Genomic DNA, 21,475 nt, shown 5'->3' with positions numbered 1-21,475 from the left:
TGAGCGCTGTGAATTGTGTAAGACTGATGAATCACAGGCCTGTACCCCTGAAACTAATAATACATTATATGTTAATAATAAAAAAAAAAAAAGAATATCAGCATTAATCTAACATGATAAAAATAGGAGGTATGCACTTTGGCATTTAAACAAGAGTAAGTGGCCCTTGAAGGAATGCACTGTAAGTGCTCCTTGTGTCATACGTACACAACAGACATAATTACTCTTGTGCATGTGTACAAATTTACAGAATTTGAAAACCAGTTTATTGCAGAACACATCTGTTACAATGAAGTAAGAGCCAAGTACCTCAAAACAACCCTTTTTTTTTTTTTTGAGAGAGAGAGAGAGAGAGAGAGCTAGTGGGGGGAAGGGGCAAAGGCAGAGGGGGAGAGAGAATTCCAAGCAGACTCCCCGCTGAGCATGGAGCCCAACACAGGGCTTGATCTCAGGACCCTGAGATCACGACCTGAGCTGAAATCAAGAGTCAGATGCTCAACTGACTGAGCCACCCAGGTGTCCCACAACCTATTTTTAAAGTAAGAGAAAAAGATTACATTTATGTGTAAGGTAACTATAGTGTGACTGTAACAGGGGACACTGCCATCTGAGAAATCATTTCATTGGAAAACAGGACACCCTTGACTTAGCAAGAATGAAATAGCATATTTCAAATATGGATATAATTTTTGCAGATCAAGTGTGAAGGGAGTTTCCAAAGAAGCTGAAATAGAAAGAAACCCCCCCAAAAGAAGCAAGCTTCAAGCAGGGGTTCTCAGTCTCAGCGCTATCCACATTTGGGGCTGGAGAATTCTTTGCTGTGGGGGGCTGTCCTGGGAACCATAGGACACTTAGCCGTGTCCCTGGCCTCCACCCGCTATGGGATAGTGGTACTCCCGCCCCCAACTGAACATAAAAAGTGCCTCCAGGCATAGCCAAGTGTCCTGTGGGGTCTGTCGTTGCCAGCTGAGCCTCCCTGGGGCAAAATAATTAACTTCATGTTCTGAGACACAAAAGGCAAATTATCAATAAATCTAGACTTAAAAACATCAAAACCTGGAAGTCAGGAACTAAGCTCTGGCTGTAGGCAACACAGGAAGCAGCTCCTTGACTTGTATACTCTGAAATTATAGTAGGAAATTTATGTTGGGACAGTCACCTTGAGATTGCAGGGAGAGTGGGTCAGTACAGCTGTTTGGAGTAACCATCTTCCAGAAGTGATAAAACGACACCCTGTGCCCCCAAATCATAGAACTGTGACTTTCATAGATTTGAATATATCGTACCAAATCTGCTCACCTTGGTTTCAGTGAATGCATGGGTGTGGAATGAATTAATGAATGAAAAATACATTTTACTCACAATATACAATGCTGCCTGATATTAGTTTCTCTTCTCCCCATTGGAAAGGAATTTTGGCCATCAGGTAAAATTAATCAGATCCATCCCTCACTCCACTGCTGGCCCATTTCCCCTTTGAAGGCAGCATTTAACCATTCAGCTCCTTGATTCCCAAAACTGATGAACACGGGTAGAAACAGTGGTGGAGGTCTGGCACAGAGTGAACAATGTCAGGAAGAGAGAACGACCCAGATGGGACCCGGTGTAGAAAGATGAAACCAGGTTAAACATTATCAGGAAAAGCAATTATTTTCATTAAAAAGTGACTCTGGTATATGTATATGCATATATAAATATGTATGCATATAAGTATGCATTAAAATAGGATAAATTCCTTTAAAAATGAGTATGGGCGGAGAAAGAAGTAGGAATGAATGAATGGAGCTGTTTTATCTGTGGAAGAAAACTCTTGTAGGGGCATGAGAGCCATTCTTGGAGGGAAGAGGAAGCAGACTTATTTTGTGCAGCATCAGAGGGAAGAATGAAGCTGAGAAAATGGGAATGAAGAAGAACCCGTTTGGGTTCAGCCCAAGGAAGATGCAATGTCCCCGATGTAGCTGGCTGAGAGTGGAGGGGTGAGGCTTTCTTGTGTGTGACCCTAGCGGAGGCCCCCTTGGTGGCCTGGTGTTAGGGATGCTCATGGGGTATTTGGGGTATTCTCCAACTGCATAGGAAGTTGAGCTCAATGATTCTACATCTCCCAAGCTCAGATGACCAGACGAATTTTCACCTACAATGTGAAAGGATGTGTCACTCGGTGCTGAAGGCTGAAAGTTTGTGTCTTCTCAAAATTCATATGTTGAAACCTAACCCCCAACAAGATGGTATTAGAAGGTGGGACTTTTGGGAAGAGATTAGGCTATGAGGGCAGAACCTTCACCACAGGATTAATGGCCTTACAAAGATTCCTGAAAAAGCTCCCTTGTCTCTTCTTTTTTTTTTTTAATTTTTTTATTGTTATGTTAATCACCATACAGTCCATCATTAGTTTTTGATGTAGTGTTCCATGATTCATTGTTTGTGCATAACACCCAGTGCTCCATGCAGAACGTGCCCTCTTTAATACCCATCACCAGGCTAACCCATCCTCCCACCCCCCTCCCCTCTAGAACCCTCAGTTTGTTTTTCAGAGTCCATCGTCTCTCATGGTTCTTCTCCCCCTCCGATTTCCCCCCCTTCATTCTTCCCCTCCTGCTACATTCTTCTTCTTCTTTTTTTCTTTCTTAACATATATTGCATTATTTGTTTCAGAGGTACAGATCTGAGATTCAACAGTCTTGCACAATTCACAGCGCTTACCAGAACACATACCCTCCCCAGTGTCCATCACCCAGTCACCCCATCCCTCTCACCCCACCCTCCCTTGTCTCTTCTATCAGGTAAGACTATTGTGAAAATATGACCACCTGTGAGCCAGGAAGCAGGCCCTCACCAGACCCTGAATCTTGATCTTGGACTTTCCAGCCCCCAGGACTGTGAGAAATAAATTTCTGTTGTTTATGAAGCTACCCAGTTTGTGATATTTTTGTTACAGCTGCCAAGTTGACTAGGTACGTGGAAAGGCCACCTCCTTGAGGAAAGCATGGATTCCAGTCTAATCTGGCCTTTGAAGTAGAAAAAGGCAAAGCTGCTTACTTCAGGCTTGGGATCGCCAGTTCTATGTGGAACTTCTCAGCCACATGTATCACCCAGATACACTCCACGTCAGTGGGGTAGTTCGTTGGATACCAAGGACTGGAGAAGGAGCCCAAGAGGCCTGAAATTACTCCCCCACAAGAGTTACTTCTTCCTGTGGGCAGACAAGAGACCACTGGTTGGCTTCTTCAGGCATGTATCTTGTCTTTTCCTAGGAGTAGAATCCAGAATTCCATCAAGCTCAACAGGGAATCACAAAATGGGAAGGGATCATGGTGGTTTAGGCATCGTTGTAGCTTGGCTGGTGTGTGATTGTACCCCTGAGAGGGAATGAGGGGGAAGAAAAGATGTGTGACTGGTACCGGGGTGGGACCCTAAGACTGTAGGCAAGAGTGGAAATGGGATGGGACACATATGTGACAGGTGTGGGGTGTCTAGTTGATATCTCATTAATGCTCTGCCCAGCTTCCTGTCATGCAAACCAGCTCAATTCAGATGTAGACGATCCACCCATCTGTGAGGGCTCCATCCCACCAATTCCTTCCCCTCAGGCAGCCAGGACAGGCAGACATCTATTCTGCTTTTATGAATTATCAGAGTGATTCCATCCTTTACAGCTTATACTTTCAATGAAAGAGAGTTACCTCGTGGCGTAGGCCCACCTTGCGGTGTAGGCCATTGAGGGATGGGACCTGCAAAAACCGAAACCAAAGAAAATCAGGAAAGAGCTCAGCACTGCAAAAGCATCGTATAGTTACATACAAATGAATGAACCTGTTACTACCCTTGAGTCTTGATACGTGGTGTGGGCTCCCTCATTTCTCTTTTCTCTCCTAATGTGGGATGTGGTCTCTCCCCTTCTTTCAGTGTTTCACCAAAAAATCACAGACAACGCACAGCTACGTGACTTGTTTCTCTTCTGCCTTAGGATCCACCAACCCCAGGGCTATCCTGAGATCGATCAGTCACGAGGCATCACCCACAGTAACATCACTGCGCTTATGAGCGCACGCCACTGCAGAGCATGCAGAAAGGCGTAGGGACAAGGGACGAAAACCAGACAGCCGAGAGCCTGGGTGGGAAAGGCAGGTGGGACAAGCGTTCCATTGAGGTCGACGGGCCCCAGTGGGGAGCTTCCTCCTTTCCTGTGTCCTTTCGGCTTTGATTTCTGTGAGGCATGTATTTCTATATTCTAGATGTATCCTTAGGCACCATTGCCTGGCAGGTCAAGGGCAGGGCAGGTTTTGAAAGCCTGTCCAATGGAAAGCTGGTGCTTGTCAGAGTTTCACACCAGGGATTCGTGGGCATGGAGTTTGAAGCAAATGGGTCAGATGCATTCGAGAAATCCTTTGTCTCCATGGTCCTTCTCCTTGGGCAGCACTGCCACAAACGGCTGAGCAGTGAGAGCCTGTGGCACCTGCCCTCTCAGTCCTTCGCCAGGAAGGGTGCTGGACAGCGGCAGAGTAAGTTTTTTCTGACCTCAAGTTGTCTCAGAAGCAATTCGCTCTTGGGGCGCTGGGTGGTGCAGTCGGTCAAGCAGCTGACCCTTGGTTTTGGCTCAGGTAGGGATCTCAGGGTTGAGATCTCTGGGTGGTGAGATAAAGCCTCACGTCTGGCTCCATGTTCAGCCAGGAGTCAGCTTATGATTCTCCCTCCCTCTCCCTCTGCCCCTCCACCCCCTCATACTCTCTCTCCCTCTCTCTCTCTCAAATAAATATCTTTAAAAAAAAGAAGCAATTCCCTTTTGTTAAAATGTTTGAGATGCAGTGTTTCCCTGGGAGAATTAAATGGCAAAAGCCTTATTTTGTGTGTGTGTCCCTGCAAATATATAATGCTTTATTGAGAAGTCGTTCATCTACTGGTGGATAGTATTTAGACATAAAAGGTTTCATTTTTCCCCCTAGTGTCTTTTACTCCATGATGCATTCTCTTATTTACTCAGTTATGCATCTGTGCCTCAGAAAAGGAATATTGTAGCAGAGAGAAAAGAGAGAAAAGCCTTCTGAGGTTTGCAACCCTAGATCGCAAGTGGGACTTGGCACAGAGCTGTCTGATGAACTGAAAGCCATGTCCTCTCTTCTTCCTCCTCCTCTCCGGCTCTAGGCTAGGGGAGATTACTCACTGGGGAAGAAAGGAAAAGCCAGAGGGCACCAAAGGGAGCTAGCTGCTTGTCAGTCCCCGAGAAATGGTTCTGTGAGCTCTGCCTCCCCTCCACGGCTGCTGCATGCTTTGTTGGTCCCAATGCAAAATGAAAATGTGGGGCCTCAGCTGGAGGTGGGGAAGTCAATGGCCCTTTCCCATAGGTTCACTTCTGCATCCTATATGAGATGGGCAGCCTCCAGGGGATGGCGACCTCAACCTGGGAGCCCTTGGGATCTGGACTAGAGTGGGTAAGAGGCCCCCCCCACCAAGTGTCCCTCCAAATGTGCCAAGGTGGTGCCAGCCCCAGGTAGGGAGAGGCTGCTAGCCACCTTGCCTAGCCCCCAAACACTACAGGGTACTCCTCAACCTTGACCTTCCCCACACCCAGGCCCCCAGTGAAGGCAGAGGGTGGAGGTAATCACTGCGCAGGGTTGGGAAGGAGGCCGGGTGGGGCCCAGGTGCCAGCAGGCAGGGAAGTGGGCAGCTGAGAGCCTGTCCAGAAGAGGTAGGCGGCTGTAGGAGGCAGGACCACACGTGCTCAGATATCACTGGAGTCTTGAGTTTGGAGGTCACTGCCACACACTGACTCTGAGTCGGTTACCAGAACAATGTGTACCCTTTCTCTATTCCTGCATTGTTGGCAAAGTCCGAAGGCTCCCAGAGTAGCTCCAAATCGCTTTACTTCTCACGCTCAGCCTGTTCTTGACTCACTGGGAGAGTGTGGCATGGACTCATCTGTGTTTTCTCCCACACTTTCAATTTCCAACTCATGTTCCTGGGAAGCAAACCTTCCTACCTTCTCTCCTCCCCATCTTGACCTTCTTCTCAGCCATAGTGATGGAACTTCTTGCCCCTTTCCCCTCTTGCCCTTCCTTGCTCTGCTGTCCAGAGGGGAGTTTTGGATGCCATCTCATTCGGGAAATGTGGCTGGTTCTCAACTTGCTGCATGTTGGAATCACATGGGAGGCTTTAAATATTACTGATGACCTGGTTGGTGTGAGCCCAGAGATTCTGATGTGACTGGTCTGGGTGCAGCCTGGGCATTGGGAATTTCAAAACTCCCTTGGGAGATCAGTGCCTAGGTCACTGTCCACCAGTGTCTAGGTCAAGACAGATTAGATTTCTTATTCACTTTGCAGAGATATTAGAAGTTCACAGTATTGGACCTACCTGGGGTTGTGGGGGTCACATCTGGAGCCCAGGCCCCAGCATCTGCATGAATTAAAAAAAAAAAGGTAAAGTTAGGAAATCTCAGTTACATTTTTGAAGACAAGTGGTGGTTTCCTAGTGTGAGCAGGTCTCAAGCAGGCAAGGTTCATGTGACATAAACAAGAACAAGGGTATATTAGGTTCTGGAAAAGGAGCTCGGACCCAGGAAAGGTTGTAGAGAGAAGGACCTGGCAATCGCATGGCTCTGCGTACATTTCTTTAGAGTGGAGTCAGGCTCTCAGCATTCTTTGTCAATCTGGCTGAGGGGACGTTCTTGTGGGGCCACCGTTCTCAGCTCCCCTGGCCCTGCTCTGTGCACACCCTCCATCCATCACTCAAATTCTGCTGGTCGAAAGGTCAGAAAGAACCTGCCATGGGAGGAGAGGCTACCTGAGCAGATGACACCCGCGTCCTCATGGTGGCCACAATTGTGGTCCAACCAGCCGGAGCTAGGGCACTGGCCAAGGTGGTTCTCGCTTCCTGAACACTGAATGTTATCCAGGAGGATGTTTCCGGAGCCGGGGCCAAAGTGAGCCTTTCCAGGGGCTGCAATGGCTCGTCCACACCCCAGCTGTTGGCACACCACCTGGGCTTCATTCAGGTCCCAGAGGTCATCACACACGGTGCCCCAGGCCCCCTGGTGGAGGACCTCCACTCGTCCTGAGCACCGTCCAGATCCGCCCACCAGCCGCAGCTGGGGTCCATCTTCTAAATAGAGCAGGGTTTTAGTTTTGAGCTTAGGAAGTTTTAAGTAGGAAGGATTTCAAACTCCTGCATTTGTGTCTAAGGCAAATGAAGGCAAGAACAAAGCCTAAGGCCGTCTTGATTCAGTAACAGGTCTTGCTGTGTGGGTCTCTGACACAATACTGGGGTCCTGGGGGAAGGGGTCCACAACTCTGTTTTTGAACATGACTTGGGTAAGTGTAGATTTAATCCCCTGAAGGACTTGGGACACCAGGGTGTCTATGAGTTCTTAAAGCCCAATGGGGATGGCTATTTCTGGGCCGATGGGCGGTGGCCACCTGGAATGGCATGCTGTCTCCTGGAGACCTTCCCTTACTGAGTTCACAAGTTCTGCCACACTCACCTTGGTTTCTGTTTCTCTAGCGTGTCCCCAAGAACCTTTGTATTTGCTATTCTCTCTGCCTGGAATGCCCCTTCATTGTCACCCATCACATGTCCCCGAGCAAGGTCTTCTATTCCCACTCAAGCCGCAGGAGCACCCTCCCCACCCAGGCATTCTCTTCTGTCCCCCAGGCTGTCTTCCCAGGCACTACCACTACCCCCAAATCATCTTGTCATTTCAGCCTCACATCACTGCCTGATTTCAATTGCCCATGTGATGCTCTTAGTGGGAAAATCTAACAGCGACACAGCAGGGCTTATGGGGCCAATTGTGGGGTGTTTTAAAAACTGAATCCCAGGCCTTTGCAAATAGGGGAGTCTCTCAAGATAGAAAACTGTTCTGTCTTTTAAAGACCTGAAGCTTCCTACCTGACTCTCCTTCGCCCTGTGGGATTGCGTTGAACAGAGCATAAAAGCCAGTGTTGGTGATCATAGAATCACTTCGGAACACCACGGTCATGATGTCTGAGGAGGAGAAAAATATCACAGCTACTGAGGCACAGAACTTCCCCATGGACAGCGAGGCAATCCTGGGGCCATCGAAGATTTCAACGGAGTCGTAGGGGCATCCAAGGATATCCTCCAGGCTGGGGGCATTGAAGTGGAGGGTTAGTGGCAGGTTCAAGCTTCCTAGATCTTAAAACTTAAAAAAGTATGACAATCATAGGATTAAATATTTGGATTTACTTTAAACTGCATATTGACATATAGAGTATCAGTTAACTTCTACAGATGTCTTATTACAGAAGTCTTATTCTGTCTGAGGGTTGTGGGAGGCTTATGGTTACAACTTCGGAACAGAAAACCAAAAATTATAATGGCTCTGGCCAATCACCATCTACAGAGAACATTAGAAATGCTAGTGTACATTGCAAATAAATCCTTCCCAGGCCAACACCCCGATGATCATCATGTAATCAACATCACACCCAGATTTTCCTATCTCTATATTTCACAACATTTTCCACACTCAAATTCTTGGGGAGAAAAAGCTTGATTTTAAAATAAAAATGTCAGCATGTAGAGAGTATCTGCACTTTGGCAGTCACTCATGAGGGATGTGTGTGAGGCTGATTTTGAAGGAACAGATTACCTATAATAAGAAGGACTTTGGAAGTGTGCGTTCAAGGTTCTCACTTCCTGTGGGCTCTCCGTGTCCTTAGGGTTTTAGTCAACAAAGACAATAGGTTTCTAGGGTATTCTTTGGCACAAGGTGGGCCTGACTCCATGGACCGCACAGTAATTCAGTGTGTGCTGAAGGTGGATTTTCATAGCATCTCATAGTGTTGCTGTGTTTGTGGCAAGATGAGTGTCATATACAAGAAGGGCTTTGCGCAGACTCTGCCCACAGAATCACAAGTTGGAGAAGAGGTGGAGCTTTGACAGCAGACAGACCTAGCTGGTTAGCCTTGGGCAAGTCAGTTAACATCTCTGAGCCTCAGGTTCTCATCTCTAACGGAGATGACAGGGGCATATACCTCGGGCTGTAGTGATGCTGGAATATTACAAAGCATACAGAACACATAGTACAGAGCATGGATACACAGCCAGCATCAAAAAATGTCAGTTATTATTTCATGCCATGGAGATAAAAAATGTCAGTGCCTTAGAGAAATGTATCCCCTACATGCCAGAGATAAGGCCATGTCTGCCCTGGCTCCTTTCATTGGGAGGCAGCACTGAGAAGATCCAGGGCCTGGGGCTGGAGCACTCCCCTGCCTCCTTTCACTTGGAGGCAGCACTGAGAAGATCCAGGGCCTGGGGCTGGAGTAGGTGGCTCGTGGGTGTGTATGAAAGCCTTCTACTGCTTGTTTAAAATTTAAATAAAGGAAAAAGAAAATCTAAGAGGATAAGTATTGGTACCCATTGTATAACAAGGGCCAAGCTGGTAAGGAGGATTTGGGTGACATTCTTAGAAAAAAATAAAAAGAAAAGCTATCATCATAAGGTTGAGTTAAATATGTCAATAAACCACTTATTCAATTTTTCAAACTAGAAGTAACTTGTTGGATAGCGCTACAAAATTAATTTGATCTTCAAATTGGGAAGAATTTCGTGTTCTTCTGTCCCCCCCCGCCAAATGTTTCCCACTAAAAGAAATATATTTATTCTGAATTCACATTTAGAAAGAATCTTCTCTGAAAAAGTCATTTTCTTACTTCAAAGTTGGAATCATGAGTTCTATGCGGAATTTTTTATCCACATGAATCTCCCAAACACACTGGATGTCCGTCGGGTAGCTTTCCGGGTACAGCGGACTGGAAAAGGAGCCAGAGAGACTTGACAAGACCCCTCCGCAGGCGCTACTTCCCCCTAAAGCCAGAGGAAAAAGGATGTGAGCATGTGCCACGAGGCACCAACTGTGGGACCCCAGTCATGACCCTCTCACACCTGGTGGTCTGGTGGAGTCAGGCAGGTCCCCCCGGGGGGCGGGGGGCACACCCAGGTGTCTGTACGGACTTTTAGCCTAAACGTCTCCAGGGAAGGAGGGCCCATTCAATCTCATCCTGATGGGGCAAAAATATTAAAATATGGGAGTTCTCTGCCTTTTCCTCTCCCCTTACCCTCTGCCAAAGAAAATATTATATTTGTCAGGTCTGTTCACTATCTCCTCCTTCTTCTAAGGCAGAAGGATTCTTGCTTGTGGGGAGAGAGGCAGAGAGGATCTACATGGGGGGTTGGGGAGGAGGGACGAAGGGACAGATTCTATTGAGCCTGGGCATGGTGCGAGTTTGGGAAGGTTTGGGGAACGAGAAGCTCCAGAACAACTTTGGGGTCTGAGGAGCCAGAGAGAAGGGGACGATGTGGCCTTCATTGAAGGGGACTATGACTGGCCACCCCCTTAAGTTCTTTTTCACCACCTTTTCTGGGTAGATTGTGTTTCCTTTAACTCAGTATCTACTGAGACTGGAACTTACAGGTCTTTGGATTTATAAGAGTTACACAAGTGAAATCTAATTTCTTCCGTATTGTATTTTACGTCATAGTCATATAAATCAATACACATGCCTATGTACACACGTGCACATACACTTAAAGCAGCATGCCATGCAAAAAAGCAAAAATCTTAGAATCATCAAATTATTTTAGAGGAAACATGAAAACATAACATGAGTTGTTGACCCTGCCCCCTAAATTACCAAGCTGCTTAATTTGCTCCTTCCTGTTTTTGCCTAACTAACTGGTAATGCTCCCAGAATTCCAAGATTCTTGGTCTTTCCTGCGACAGATGGCGGGAAGTAGGGACGCGCCCAGTCATCTCGGAGCTATCCTGTTGGCTGTGTTGTAGTTACAACTGGGCCAGACAGACACGAAAACCCTGGGACGGGTTTCTTGAAACCTCTACACATGAGCTGGGACCCATCATGGGTGCCCCCTACAGGACCATACCCAGAAAAGGCAGGCTGGGTACCACCAGGTGTGACCAGCCACAGTCTCTGTCACCCCCCCACCTACTCTGACCTGGGCAGATCCACATACCCCCTTCCCAGCCTGCCCCTTTGGCTAGCAAGTCAGTATTTACAGGCCTTAGCAGTGCAAATGGATGCCCCTTGACCAAGGGGCTGTGTCGGCTGAGGTCCTGACTCCCCTGGCGTTCTCACGGAAGGGGCCATGACAGGACTGGCCTGGGAGGTGGACAAGCAGCCCCTCACCCGTGTTGTGCCAGCCTCTCTGTGCCACATCCTGGGCACACTGCCTAGCATCTGCTGTGACGGTTCTCTCGGTGTGGAGTTACATCTCAATTTAAAACAAGTGACTACCTGTTATATAATCCCGAGAAGCTGTGGAAAGACCTAGAAGGGGGAAAAAAAAGGGAGGTCATGCTGACATCCAGGGGAAAAATACTGCATTTCATCTACAAGTTAGTGAAATGTGAAGGGTTTTCTCTGAAGTGTCAAGGTACTTAGTGCCAACTGAGAAAGGTCTGAAGGTGCTGAGTGAATATTTCTACTGTCCTGTGGCAGATTAAAGAAGGCCACACATTCTTGGACATGCCTCCTGTCATGAAGTGGGATCTACGTCTCCTTGCTTGAACCTGGGTGGCCTCTGTTTTGGCCAACAGAATATGGTGGAAGTGACACTGTGCTTTAAGAGACTAAAGCTTCCACTTCTTGTCTCTGGGAACACGGGCTTGTCTGTGGCACCCTGAGCCACCTTGTAAGGAGTCTGATTAGTCTGCTGCAGGAGAGACCGTGTGAGGAGTCCTGAGACCACCTGGAGAGGAAGAGGGCCCTGGCTGAGCCCACCCTTCCAACTCCTCCAAGCACAGAGCATGTGAGTGCAGCTGTCCTCAAGTCTCAGGACCACCCTGTAGGCGAGCTCCACCGAGTGACCCTGCTCAGAGCTACGTGGAACAGAAGAATCTCCTATCCCAGCTCTGCCCAAATTCCTGACCCACAACAACATAACATGTCATTAAATGGCTGTAGTGTTAAACCACTGTTTTTGGAGTAGCAACACATAACCAGGATGGTTTCTTCCACTCAACATGGTCTTCCTCATTTCCCTGTCATCTATGTAAGCTTCAGCATAGCTGAATGAAAACTACAGGTAGGCCTTCATTTGAATATCCACTGCCCTTGACCTCTATCCATGGCCTTGGAAATTTGGACAGTCCTCCCTCCCACTCATGATCCCACTTCTCTACGCAAGTGTCCAAGAGAGATGCTTCTGCCAATGACTTATGACTTGTGTATGTGGAGGCAGCCAGGTTCATTCAAAGGGCGAGATGGGGTCTGCAAAGTCCAGTTCTGCTACTTTCTTTCTTCTCTCTCTCTCCCTTTTCTGAAGATTTATTTATTCATTTACTTGAGAGAGAGAGGGAGAGCATGAACGAGTTGGGGGAGGGGCAGAAGGAGAGGGAGGGAGAATCTCCAGCACACTCCCCGCTGAGCGCAGAGCCTGACATGGGGCTCAATCCCATGACCTTCAGATCATAACCTGAGCCGAAATCAAGAGTTGGATGCTTAACTGACTGAACCATCCAGGTGCCCCTAGTTTTGCTACTTTCTAATTGAGTTATCTTGGGCAGGCTTTTGGATCTCCTTAATCCTCAGCTCTGAGGATGAGATAAATTTATTCATACAGAAACCCCAGCATCATGCCTGCTCCGGTGCAGATGCTCAGAAATGTCTATTGCAATGAAACAAAATGCCTTTTTGTTTACCTCCAGTATCATTTCAGAATTTACATTGCATGTGTTGGTCTGGTTTTTCTAATCTTTGGTTTTTATTACAGACGAATATCACTCAATCCTTAAGTTAGAAAATCTCTGAAAATAGGCAAAAGTCGTAAGATCCCCAAGAACATGTACTTTGTGGGCAGACTGATCCGTGTCAGTACTCGGTTCCACCATTAACTTACTGAGTGATCTCAGGAAAGTTACTCAACCTTTCTGTGCCTCAAATTTCTCTTCTGTAAAATATAAAATGCCTTTTTGCAGGATTAGCAATAGTCTGAGCAAAATGTCTCCCCGTCTTTGTGCTAATTTTACCTTGTCTTTGTGGAGCTGGGGTCAGTGAAAGGATGTGGTCAATGAGACTGGTGGCCAAGGGTTCAAATCCACTGGCTAGCCCTGGGTACATTACTAACTTTCTTTGCCTCAGTTCACCCAACTGGAAAAGTACTTGCTTCAATGCATTATTGTGGGGATTAAATGAGTTATATATGTGAGGGGCTCAGAAAAGTGCCTGTTTCTTAGCATTTGCAAGTAAATTTGATATTATTATTATTGGAAAGTTGTCTGGACTAGAAAAAAATATGGACATACCTGGAGGTGTGGGAGGAGGCAGTTCTTCTGCATCTGAATGCAACAAGAAAGGCAATAGGTCACTCTCTTTAGTGAATCCAAAGCATGGGGGCAGGGTAACGAGGGTGCAGGTGGCAGATGGAGGGGAAAGGGTGCAGGTGGGGAATAAGGGGAGAGGACCCTTGCCTTTTGGGGCACAAGACTCAGCCCTCCTCTGGCAGGGTCTCTGGTCTTGGGAGGGGTGGGGCACAGCAGCTGGGTCCTCTCTGCCCCACCTCAGGCAGTGCAGGATTACCCATCCCCCTCTTATGCTGAATCACCCAGGCTACTTGTGAAAAGGCAGATTCCAGCAGCCCTGCCCAAATTAGTTAGTCGTGATCTCTGGGGCTGGGGCCCAGGATTCTGCATTGCAATACCTCAGGTGGGGCTGGTGTACACAAACATTCGAGACCTCCCATGTGCAACCTGGCGCTGCCTAAGGGTGTGTGTGAGCCCAGGGCTCGGTGCAGAGCAGACGCTCAAGGATTGTTTTATGAAAGAATGAGCAAATGGGCGGATGGATAAATTCCATCTGGGATGCACAGTTTCAAAATGTCTTCAATAAAAACATTAGAAATTACTGCCCGAGAGGGGAGGGGCTACCTGAGCAGATGACGCCGGCATCCTCATGGTGGCCACAGTTGTGCTCCGACCAGCCGGAGTGGGCACACTGGCCCAGGTAGAGCTCCACCCCGGAGCACTGCAGGTTGTCCAGGAAGATGTTTCCAGAGCCCGGGCCGAAGTGGGCCTTCCCCAGGGCGGACACGGCCCGTCCACACCCCAGCTGTTGGCACACGACCTCGGCTTCGTTCAGGTCCCAGAGGTCATCACACACGGTGCCCCAGGCCCCCTGGTGGAGGACCTCCACGCGTCCTGAGCACCGACCTGAGCCGCCTACCAGCTGCAGCTCTGGCCAGTCCCCTGCAGATAGAGATAGGGTGAGTGTGTGAGTCCCCAAATGACCCACCTGGGGTGCACCAGCACCAGGCCTCAGAGGCCAGCAGGACTATGGCTTTGTGGAGGGACATGGTGGGTCATGAACCCTGGGGCTTGTTCCCCACGTTTCTGAGGTGTGTTCCTAAGCTGCAGGTTGTGGGGTCTTGAGCCAGTTTAATCTCATTTCAAAGGAATTTATTGATTGCCTTTCCTGTTAGGCATTGATAATACCTTATAAGCCAAAGAGATGTGGTTCCTGCCCTTGGGGCGCCTAAAGTCCTTTAATCAAAAGACAGTGGGACACTGCACTATTCACAGTGTGATAAAAACAGTCAAGGGGAAGAACAGGTGCTGGGTTATAAACAGGCTAAAGGGGGCACATGGGAAGAATCCTCTTCAAACAGTGAGGAGTGGGCCAGGGAGGAGGTGGGGAAAGGCCTTTGAGCCAGAGGGAAAAGCATATGCAAAGACACTGAAATGCCATTTCTTCTTCATGTATCTCTAAAAAATATGGACTCACATACATACACACACACACACACACACACAAACACACACACATGCACACACACAAACACAGAGCCATCACCACGTGTAAAAAAATCAAGAGTAATAATTCCACTGGTGTCTCAGTGGTGTGAAAACTTCTGCAATTTAGACAGAGAGTGAACTTAGAGCTGAAAGAAAATAAATAGCCCGCAGAAAAATCAGGGAGAGCTGATATTTGAGTCCCATCAAGATAAAGTCTGACTTACCTGGACTATTAATGAGCGATTCTTCAGCATCTGTTTATAGGAAGAACAAATATGTCAGTATGTTTCAGAAATCCTGCCTTCAATGACTCAATGCAAAGATTTGAACTACATCCTTTCAAGTGTTTATTGATCTGATCTGGGAAGAATTAGTCCCATTAAATAACAGTGCTGGGAGACCCAGATTCATCCGTGGACATAAACGAGAGCTTCTCTCAGGCTGTTGGCTGGCTCCTGCCGTGAGGAAACCATCAGCCATGAAGGGCATGTGTGGGGTCCGACTTGAACTGCTGATTTTGTGGCAGATGAGTTTCATTTTGAGGAGTCTTTGGGGGCAGCTCAGATGTAGATAATCATCCTCCAGAACACAGAAACAGGAATAACACGTGGCCTGTGAGGCTGCAAGTAGGTCAGCCATGCCACATGTAACAAGACGCCACGAAGCAAACAGATGGACAGATGAAGGCACCAACAGACATGCTTTTAAGTATCACCTCAGATTAAAGAGCAGGTACTGCTTCTCATGGGGGCGACTCCATGTCACAAATACCACTTTGAGTTATAGGTACTAATCTTTCAAGTCACACCAGGTACTAGTTTATCAAAAGCCTTCTCATTATTGGAAAGGGTTATTAGTAGACATTTGTGAGGTGACTACCTTACTCCTCGCTAATTTTTGCACATGGATAAATCCAAAGTATCTGAAAAAAATTGTAATGTCATAAGGTGATTAAAATGAGCCATTTTAGGGAACCTGGGTGGTTCAGTCCTTAAGTGCCTGTCTTCTGCTCAGGTCATGATCCCGGCATCTTGGGATGGAGTCCCACATCAGGCTCCCTGCTCAGCGGGGAGTCTGCTTCTCTTTCTGGCCCTCACCCCGCTTGTGCTCTCTCTCTCTCTCAAATAAATAAATAAGATCTTTTAAAATGAGCCATTTTACGGGGGCGCCTGGGTGGCTCAGTGCGTTAAGCGTCTGCCTTCTGCTCAGGTCATGATCCCAGGGTCCTGGGATCGAGCCCCACATCGGGCTCCCTGCTCCGCAGGAAGCCTGCTTCTCCCTCTCCCACTCCCCCTGCTTGTGTTCCCTCTCTCACTGTGTCTCTCTCTGTCAAATAAATAAATAAAATCTTAAAAAAAAAAAATAAATAAAATGAGCCATTTTAGTCCACTGATTTCCTTGGGGTATTGAGTGAGGAAGATGGTAGGAAAAATGACCGAATATGCAGTCCCTTTGTCAGGTGTCCGAAAGTGCTTTACAAAAGACAGCTCGAATCCTTTCAGCACTCCTGCAAGAGAGCCATCAGTCCCCAGTTTTACAGATGGAGAAACTGAGCCTCTAAGAGTTTAAGTGTTGCCCAAATGCAGTCTGAGTGTCAGCACCGGTTCTGGGATCCAGACTCAAGTCTGTCCAGCTCTGACATCTTCTCATTGCCTCTGATCGAAAGACCTTTAGATAAACTCCTTAAGCATTCCCATTGTTAAATATGTTCTTTGCACATGTCAGTTTTCAGTAAAGCACACCTACCTTTGGTAAATCTTACTACCAAATTAGAAATCAGAAGTTTTTATTCTGGGAGGCTAGCAATTAAAATCTTATATTTTTGACCAAGTTAGAAGAGATAAAGCAAAAATTGAATGCCACATGTTTGAGGGCCCTTTGTCCCTGGCCAACTCTCAATTCTAGCAGGGTGGTCTTGAAGACGGTGGGACTGGCAATGACCATCTGAAAGAGGAGGGGCTACCTGAGCAGATGACGCCGGCATCCTCATGGTGGCCACAGTTGTGCTCCGACCAGCCCGAGTGGGCACACTGGCCCAGGCTGCGCTCCACCCCGGAGCACTGCAGGTTGTCCAGGAAGATGTTTCCAGAGCCCGGGCCGAAGTGGGCCTTCCCCAGGGCGGACACAGCCCGTCCGCACCCCAGCTGTCGGCACACGACCTCGGCTTCGTTCAGGTCCCAGAGGTCATCACACACGGTGCCCCAGGCCCCCTGGTGGAGGACCTCCACGCGTCCTGAGCACCGACCTGAGCCGCCTACCAGCCGCAGCTCTGGCCAGTCCCCTGCAGATAGAGACCTGGTGATCATTGTCTTCTAGGGACACCGCACATTGCCCATGAGCTGGTTGAGCTCTCCACCCTGACACTACTATTAGGGATGGGGAACTTGATAAAAGAGCCAGTCAACTGGTCAACCTCCTAGTTGGAGGTTAATATGCAATTAAGATTGTCAAAATAACATTTAGCCTAAAGCATTCATTAATTGAGTACCTATTGGGCCAGAGGTATGTGCCAATCTATTTTAGCCAAATGCAGACAAAAATTGTAAATAATATTCACAGTAATTTGTGGCTTTGTGGAACGCCTTTGTGTGTGTGTGTGTGTGTGTGCATGTATGTATTCATCTTCACCTTTGTAATAACTCAGGAGGCAAGCAGAAGAGCACCAGTATGCCAATTTTATCCATAAGGAGACTGAAAGTTGGAGAGGTGAAATGATTCACTCCAAATCCCACATCTGGGAAGTAGCAGATCTAAAGTCAGCACTTCCGGTTCCAAAGTTCAGTATTTTTCTCTGATATTCCATCTCACTGCCTCTGGAATGGCTTTGACGCTCTACTCACTTTGAAAAAGCCTATTAGTTATGCAGATATAGGTTAACTATGAGCAAGACTGGCCAAATAAAAAAAAAAGATAGAACCCCACTAAAGGCACTTGGAAGCTGCTCAGGCTTTGAAGACTCTGAAAAACACTGAAAAAATGAACTTTGCTCACCCTGGGATGCTAGAGCCAAAGGATCCCAAGAGTTTTGGATGGTCCTAAAAATGTGCATAGTGTCAACTGGCCCATTTTGCAAACAGAGGAACTACTTGCAGTTGGTCCAGTTCCTGCCCATGCAGCACGTACCAATGCAGGTACCAAGAGGAAAGGATAGTTGGTAAATGAATGAATGCATCCCAGGGCTTACCTGGTCTTGCTGTCACTGTCTTGGGTGTTGCTGTTGGGATTGCTGTGAATACAAGATGACACCCTTCAGATAAAAAGGGTCAAGATGGCTATATCCCTTAAACGCCAAGATTCTGGTTGATTCATTCTCCCTAGCATCTTTATAATAAGTGACCTCCCAAGTCAAACTCTGTTTATGTTGCTCCTCAGATGTGTAGGATCCAACAGAAAAAATATTCCCTTCTGTCCAGTCACTGGAAATATAATGACACTTAAATTGTGCCATGCTGTGCCAAAATGCAAACATGCATGGTGCCCTTCTAGGGAAAAAGCCATTTCTTCTACATGCTTCTGTTTTGTTAACTTTCCCTAAGTGTGCAGTGCTTGATTAGGTGTGTCTTACTGTTTTTGATAAAAGCAAGGAATTAAGAAATCAAATTGGCAATTATCAATTTATAGAAACCCAATTATTGGTATATTTAACTTGGTTCCATGGTGAATGGTCATCATGCTTGTGCAAAACCCGGGCTGACAGACCTCTCAGCTAGTTGGACTGATGCAGGAAATTAGGAAATGTATAAGACAGAGATCGAACTATGACACTCCAAGCACCAGGAGGGCAGACAGAGGAAGACACACAAATGAGGAATGAAGATAAAGTAGCAACAGTAAATGCGACTCACTGATTAGATGTGGGGTCCTTGAACTTGCCTCTGCAATGACAAAGAAGCCTCGTCAGTAATTGTTCAATCGCAGTGACAGTGACTTCTTCTGATCCACTTTGTGACACAGAGTGCCTCCTCCGTGTTTCATAGCATACTTCCCAAGCGTGCTCACTGAGCCGCCCTGGCGCTCGCTAACAGGGTGGGAGACTAGTCTGAACAGCATCTCAGCCAAGGCGGAAGCTAGAACTGCTCATGAGGTCCATGAGGCAGCGTCTTTTCTCTCAGTGGTAAATAGTGCAGGACCCATGACTGGGTGACCTCGGAACAATTACGGAACCTCTCTAGCCTCAGCTTCCCCATCTGTAAAAAGGGAAGAACCATGGGCTCGTGTGAGGATGAAAGGAGGTAACACGTATAAAGTGCTTACAGGGTTGCCTCGCATAAAACAGGCATTCGGTAAATGTTCGTTGCCATTTTGATCACTGTTGCTGTGATTACCCAACCTTGAGTACCTGTGCTTAATCAGAAACCCTTGGCTTAGCTTCTGTCTGCCTTCTCGTCTCGCCACATGTCCTGTACTTCCCATCTCTGTGCTCACACTGCTCCTTCACCTGTGTGCCCCCTCCCTATTTCTTGACTCACAGCCTGGCTAGGCTTAAAGACAAATCTAAGGCTGTTTCCTCCTATGTTCCCTTCATGTTTATAGCCTGCATGGCTCTTTCCCTTTTCTAATGTCTTTTGCTGAGATGCATGCATGTGTCAATTTAGTATATTCTAGTCTATTCTATTTGTTTGCCTTCATTTAGTATATTCTACTTGTCCTCTAATTGTATCACATGGGTTTGTCTTGAACTCCTTCCAGGTTGTACACGAGCCCCTCTTAGGCTGGGACCACACCTTCTTCTTCTTCTGTAGGTCCTAAAACACCCACCTAGTACTAGATTCAGTGTAACTCCAGAAGTGGCATCCTAATGGGCGGACTGTAATGAAGTATTTATGGGGAACCAGGCCCAGGGTTGAATCTGCCAAGTACTGAGCACATGATATACCATCACTGTGCAAGGGCTTGTGTCATTTCAGGTAAGCCCCACGACAAGCCTAGGAGGGAAGCTTCTCTTATCCCCATTATACAGGGAATGGTTTGAGGCACAGAGAGGTCGGGTCTCTTATCCAGGGTCACAAAGTAAGCGATGGGGTTCTAACTGGCCCCAAGGCAGGCACTCCAGCTGCAGTTCCAAAGCTCCTGCTTTTAACCAGCATTCATACCTTTGGCTGCAGAATAATAATAAGCAACGAAGTTTTTCCCTATGTTGTTGAAGCTTCGGAAGTACACGAGGGTCAGTGAGCTGGAGGAGGACGAGTAGGTGAGGTAGGACCCAGAGCAGGTCTTCCCCAGGGACTTTGTTGAGGATGGAGGGCCGTCCAGGATTTCAAAATATTCATTGGTGCAATCTAGGCTAGGGAAGCAAAGACCAATGGCTGCCTCTTAGCCTCCCCATTAGCAGATCTTAGAGGTATGCTGTGAGGCAGACTCTTTCTTTCATGACAATGAAACTGGGGACAGATTAAAAGCCTGTCAGCCATTTAAACATAGTATAGAATCCTTTAATCCCACTTTTTCTTGAGGAGATGGGATCTTAACTGGAAGAGGGAAGAGGCGGCTGAAGCACTAGGTGGACCCCTGCTGAGGTCTGGGACTGCAGGTACCTGGAAGCCCAGGGCCAACGGCCAGCAATGGCCTGCCTCTAAGACATGGCTTCAGGCTCCAAACAACCTATTTACAAACTCTGCAGGTGACCTGCCTAGAGGGAAGTGCGTTACCAAGTCTGCCCTGCTTGCTTTGTGCAAGTCATCTGATCTGTCAGCTCTTGTTCTTCATTGTGAAGTTTTGTCCAGATGCCCCTAGGGTTAGAGTCAGGAGACCATCTCCATGCCTCAGCCTGATGAGCCGTCCATTCTAAGTCATTTTTTGATTAAGCAAAATTCAAAAGTAATAAATAATTTAGGTTGCTCCTGGGAGTTAATTTCCATAAGACATTCATTTGTGAATGACATCAACCTTGACTATTTACAATATTAAAACCTAAAATTTCTTGATTTGTGAGGTCTGGGGGTTCCCTGAAATCTGCATCTTTAACCAGAGACTGAAACATACATTCTCACTCTCTCTCTCTCTCTCTCTCTCACACACACACACACACATAAGTGGATATGGAAAGTAGTGAAACAGAATAAGGTCTATGACCTAGCACAGTATTGCATTACTTCCTGGTTTGATATTGTCCTACAGTTATAGACGATGCCACCATTGGGGGGAGCTGGGTGAAGGGTACGTCGGACTCTATGTATTATTCTTGTAACTTCCTGTGTGTCTACGATTATTTCAAAATTCAAAATTAAAAAGGGCATGAAGGACTCACGGCACAGAAAAATGCTTTGAATTTTAAACTACACAGAATACTTAAATCCTGCACTTGTGACTTACTTAAGATATGGAAATGCCAGCAGTATGTGATCAGATGCATTAGCCTTGATTTCCCACACACAGGTTATGTTGTCATGCATTTCGTTCTGTGGGGGATTCCTAATAGCTCCAGATGAGTTGGTAATTACTCTGCCACACCTAGATTTTTCTAAAAGAAGAAAAATATTTTAGAATTTCAATTTTTTTTCATTGTTCAGTTCACTAATTTTATAATTCACACTTTCTTTCCCTTTCATTTTTTTTTTTTTCACCGAAAATGTCTCATTGGTCATTACCTTGTGGGTATGTCTTAGGACATATCAGAGGCATACACCAGTCTAAAAACTCACAAACTTAGGAGATTAGGGCATGAAAGTGTCTGAATTTTGAAACACCTCTCACTTGTCTAGAGAATTC

The 21,475-nt window shown here is 46.9% G+C and overlaps 1 protein-coding gene across 1 annotated transcript in view; it reads right to left on the bottom strand.

Annotated features, from left to right (window-relative positions):
* LOC116643930 (deleted in malignant brain tumors 1 protein-like) overlaps nucleotides 1-21,475 on the bottom strand; it is a 50,989-nt gene that overhangs the window by 12,846 nt on the left and 16,668 nt on the right. Inside the window, exons 8-22 of the mRNA XM_032423011.1 lie at nucleotides 21,080-21,227; nucleotides 19,861-20,051; nucleotides 18,613-18,642; nucleotides 17,952-17,993; nucleotides 16,731-17,048; nucleotides 14,992-15,021; nucleotides 13,904-14,221; nucleotides 13,283-13,315; nucleotides 11,274-11,306; nucleotides 9,672-9,825; nucleotides 7,882-8,099; nucleotides 6,778-7,095; nucleotides 6,349-6,390; nucleotides 3,681-3,728; nucleotides 3,037-3,190 (exon numbers count right to left, since the gene is read on the bottom strand). Of these exons, the coding sequence (XP_032278902.1) occupies nucleotides 3,037-3,190; nucleotides 3,681-3,728; nucleotides 6,349-6,390; nucleotides 6,778-7,095; nucleotides 7,882-8,099; nucleotides 9,672-9,825; nucleotides 11,274-11,306; nucleotides 13,283-13,315; nucleotides 13,904-14,221; nucleotides 14,992-15,021; nucleotides 16,731-17,048; nucleotides 17,952-17,993; nucleotides 18,613-18,642; nucleotides 19,861-20,051; nucleotides 21,080-21,227 (2,077 nt within the window). The remainder of the gene's footprint in view (nucleotides 1-3,036; nucleotides 3,191-3,680; nucleotides 3,729-6,348; nucleotides 6,391-6,777; nucleotides 7,096-7,881; nucleotides 8,100-9,671; nucleotides 9,826-11,273; nucleotides 11,307-13,282; nucleotides 13,316-13,903; nucleotides 14,222-14,991; nucleotides 15,022-16,730; nucleotides 17,049-17,951; nucleotides 17,994-18,612; nucleotides 18,643-19,860; nucleotides 20,052-21,079; nucleotides 21,228-21,475) is intronic.

Source organism: Phoca vitulina, unplaced genomic scaffold (genome assembly GCF_004348235.1).
Source record: "Phoca vitulina isolate PV1807 unplaced genomic scaffold, GSC_HSeal_1.0 scaffold28, whole genome shotgun sequence".
NCBI lineage: Eukaryota > Metazoa > Chordata > Mammalia > Carnivora > Phocidae > Phoca > Phoca vitulina.
Note: the sequence above shows the minus strand (reverse complement) of the source record. Positions and strands in the feature narration are given on the sequence as shown.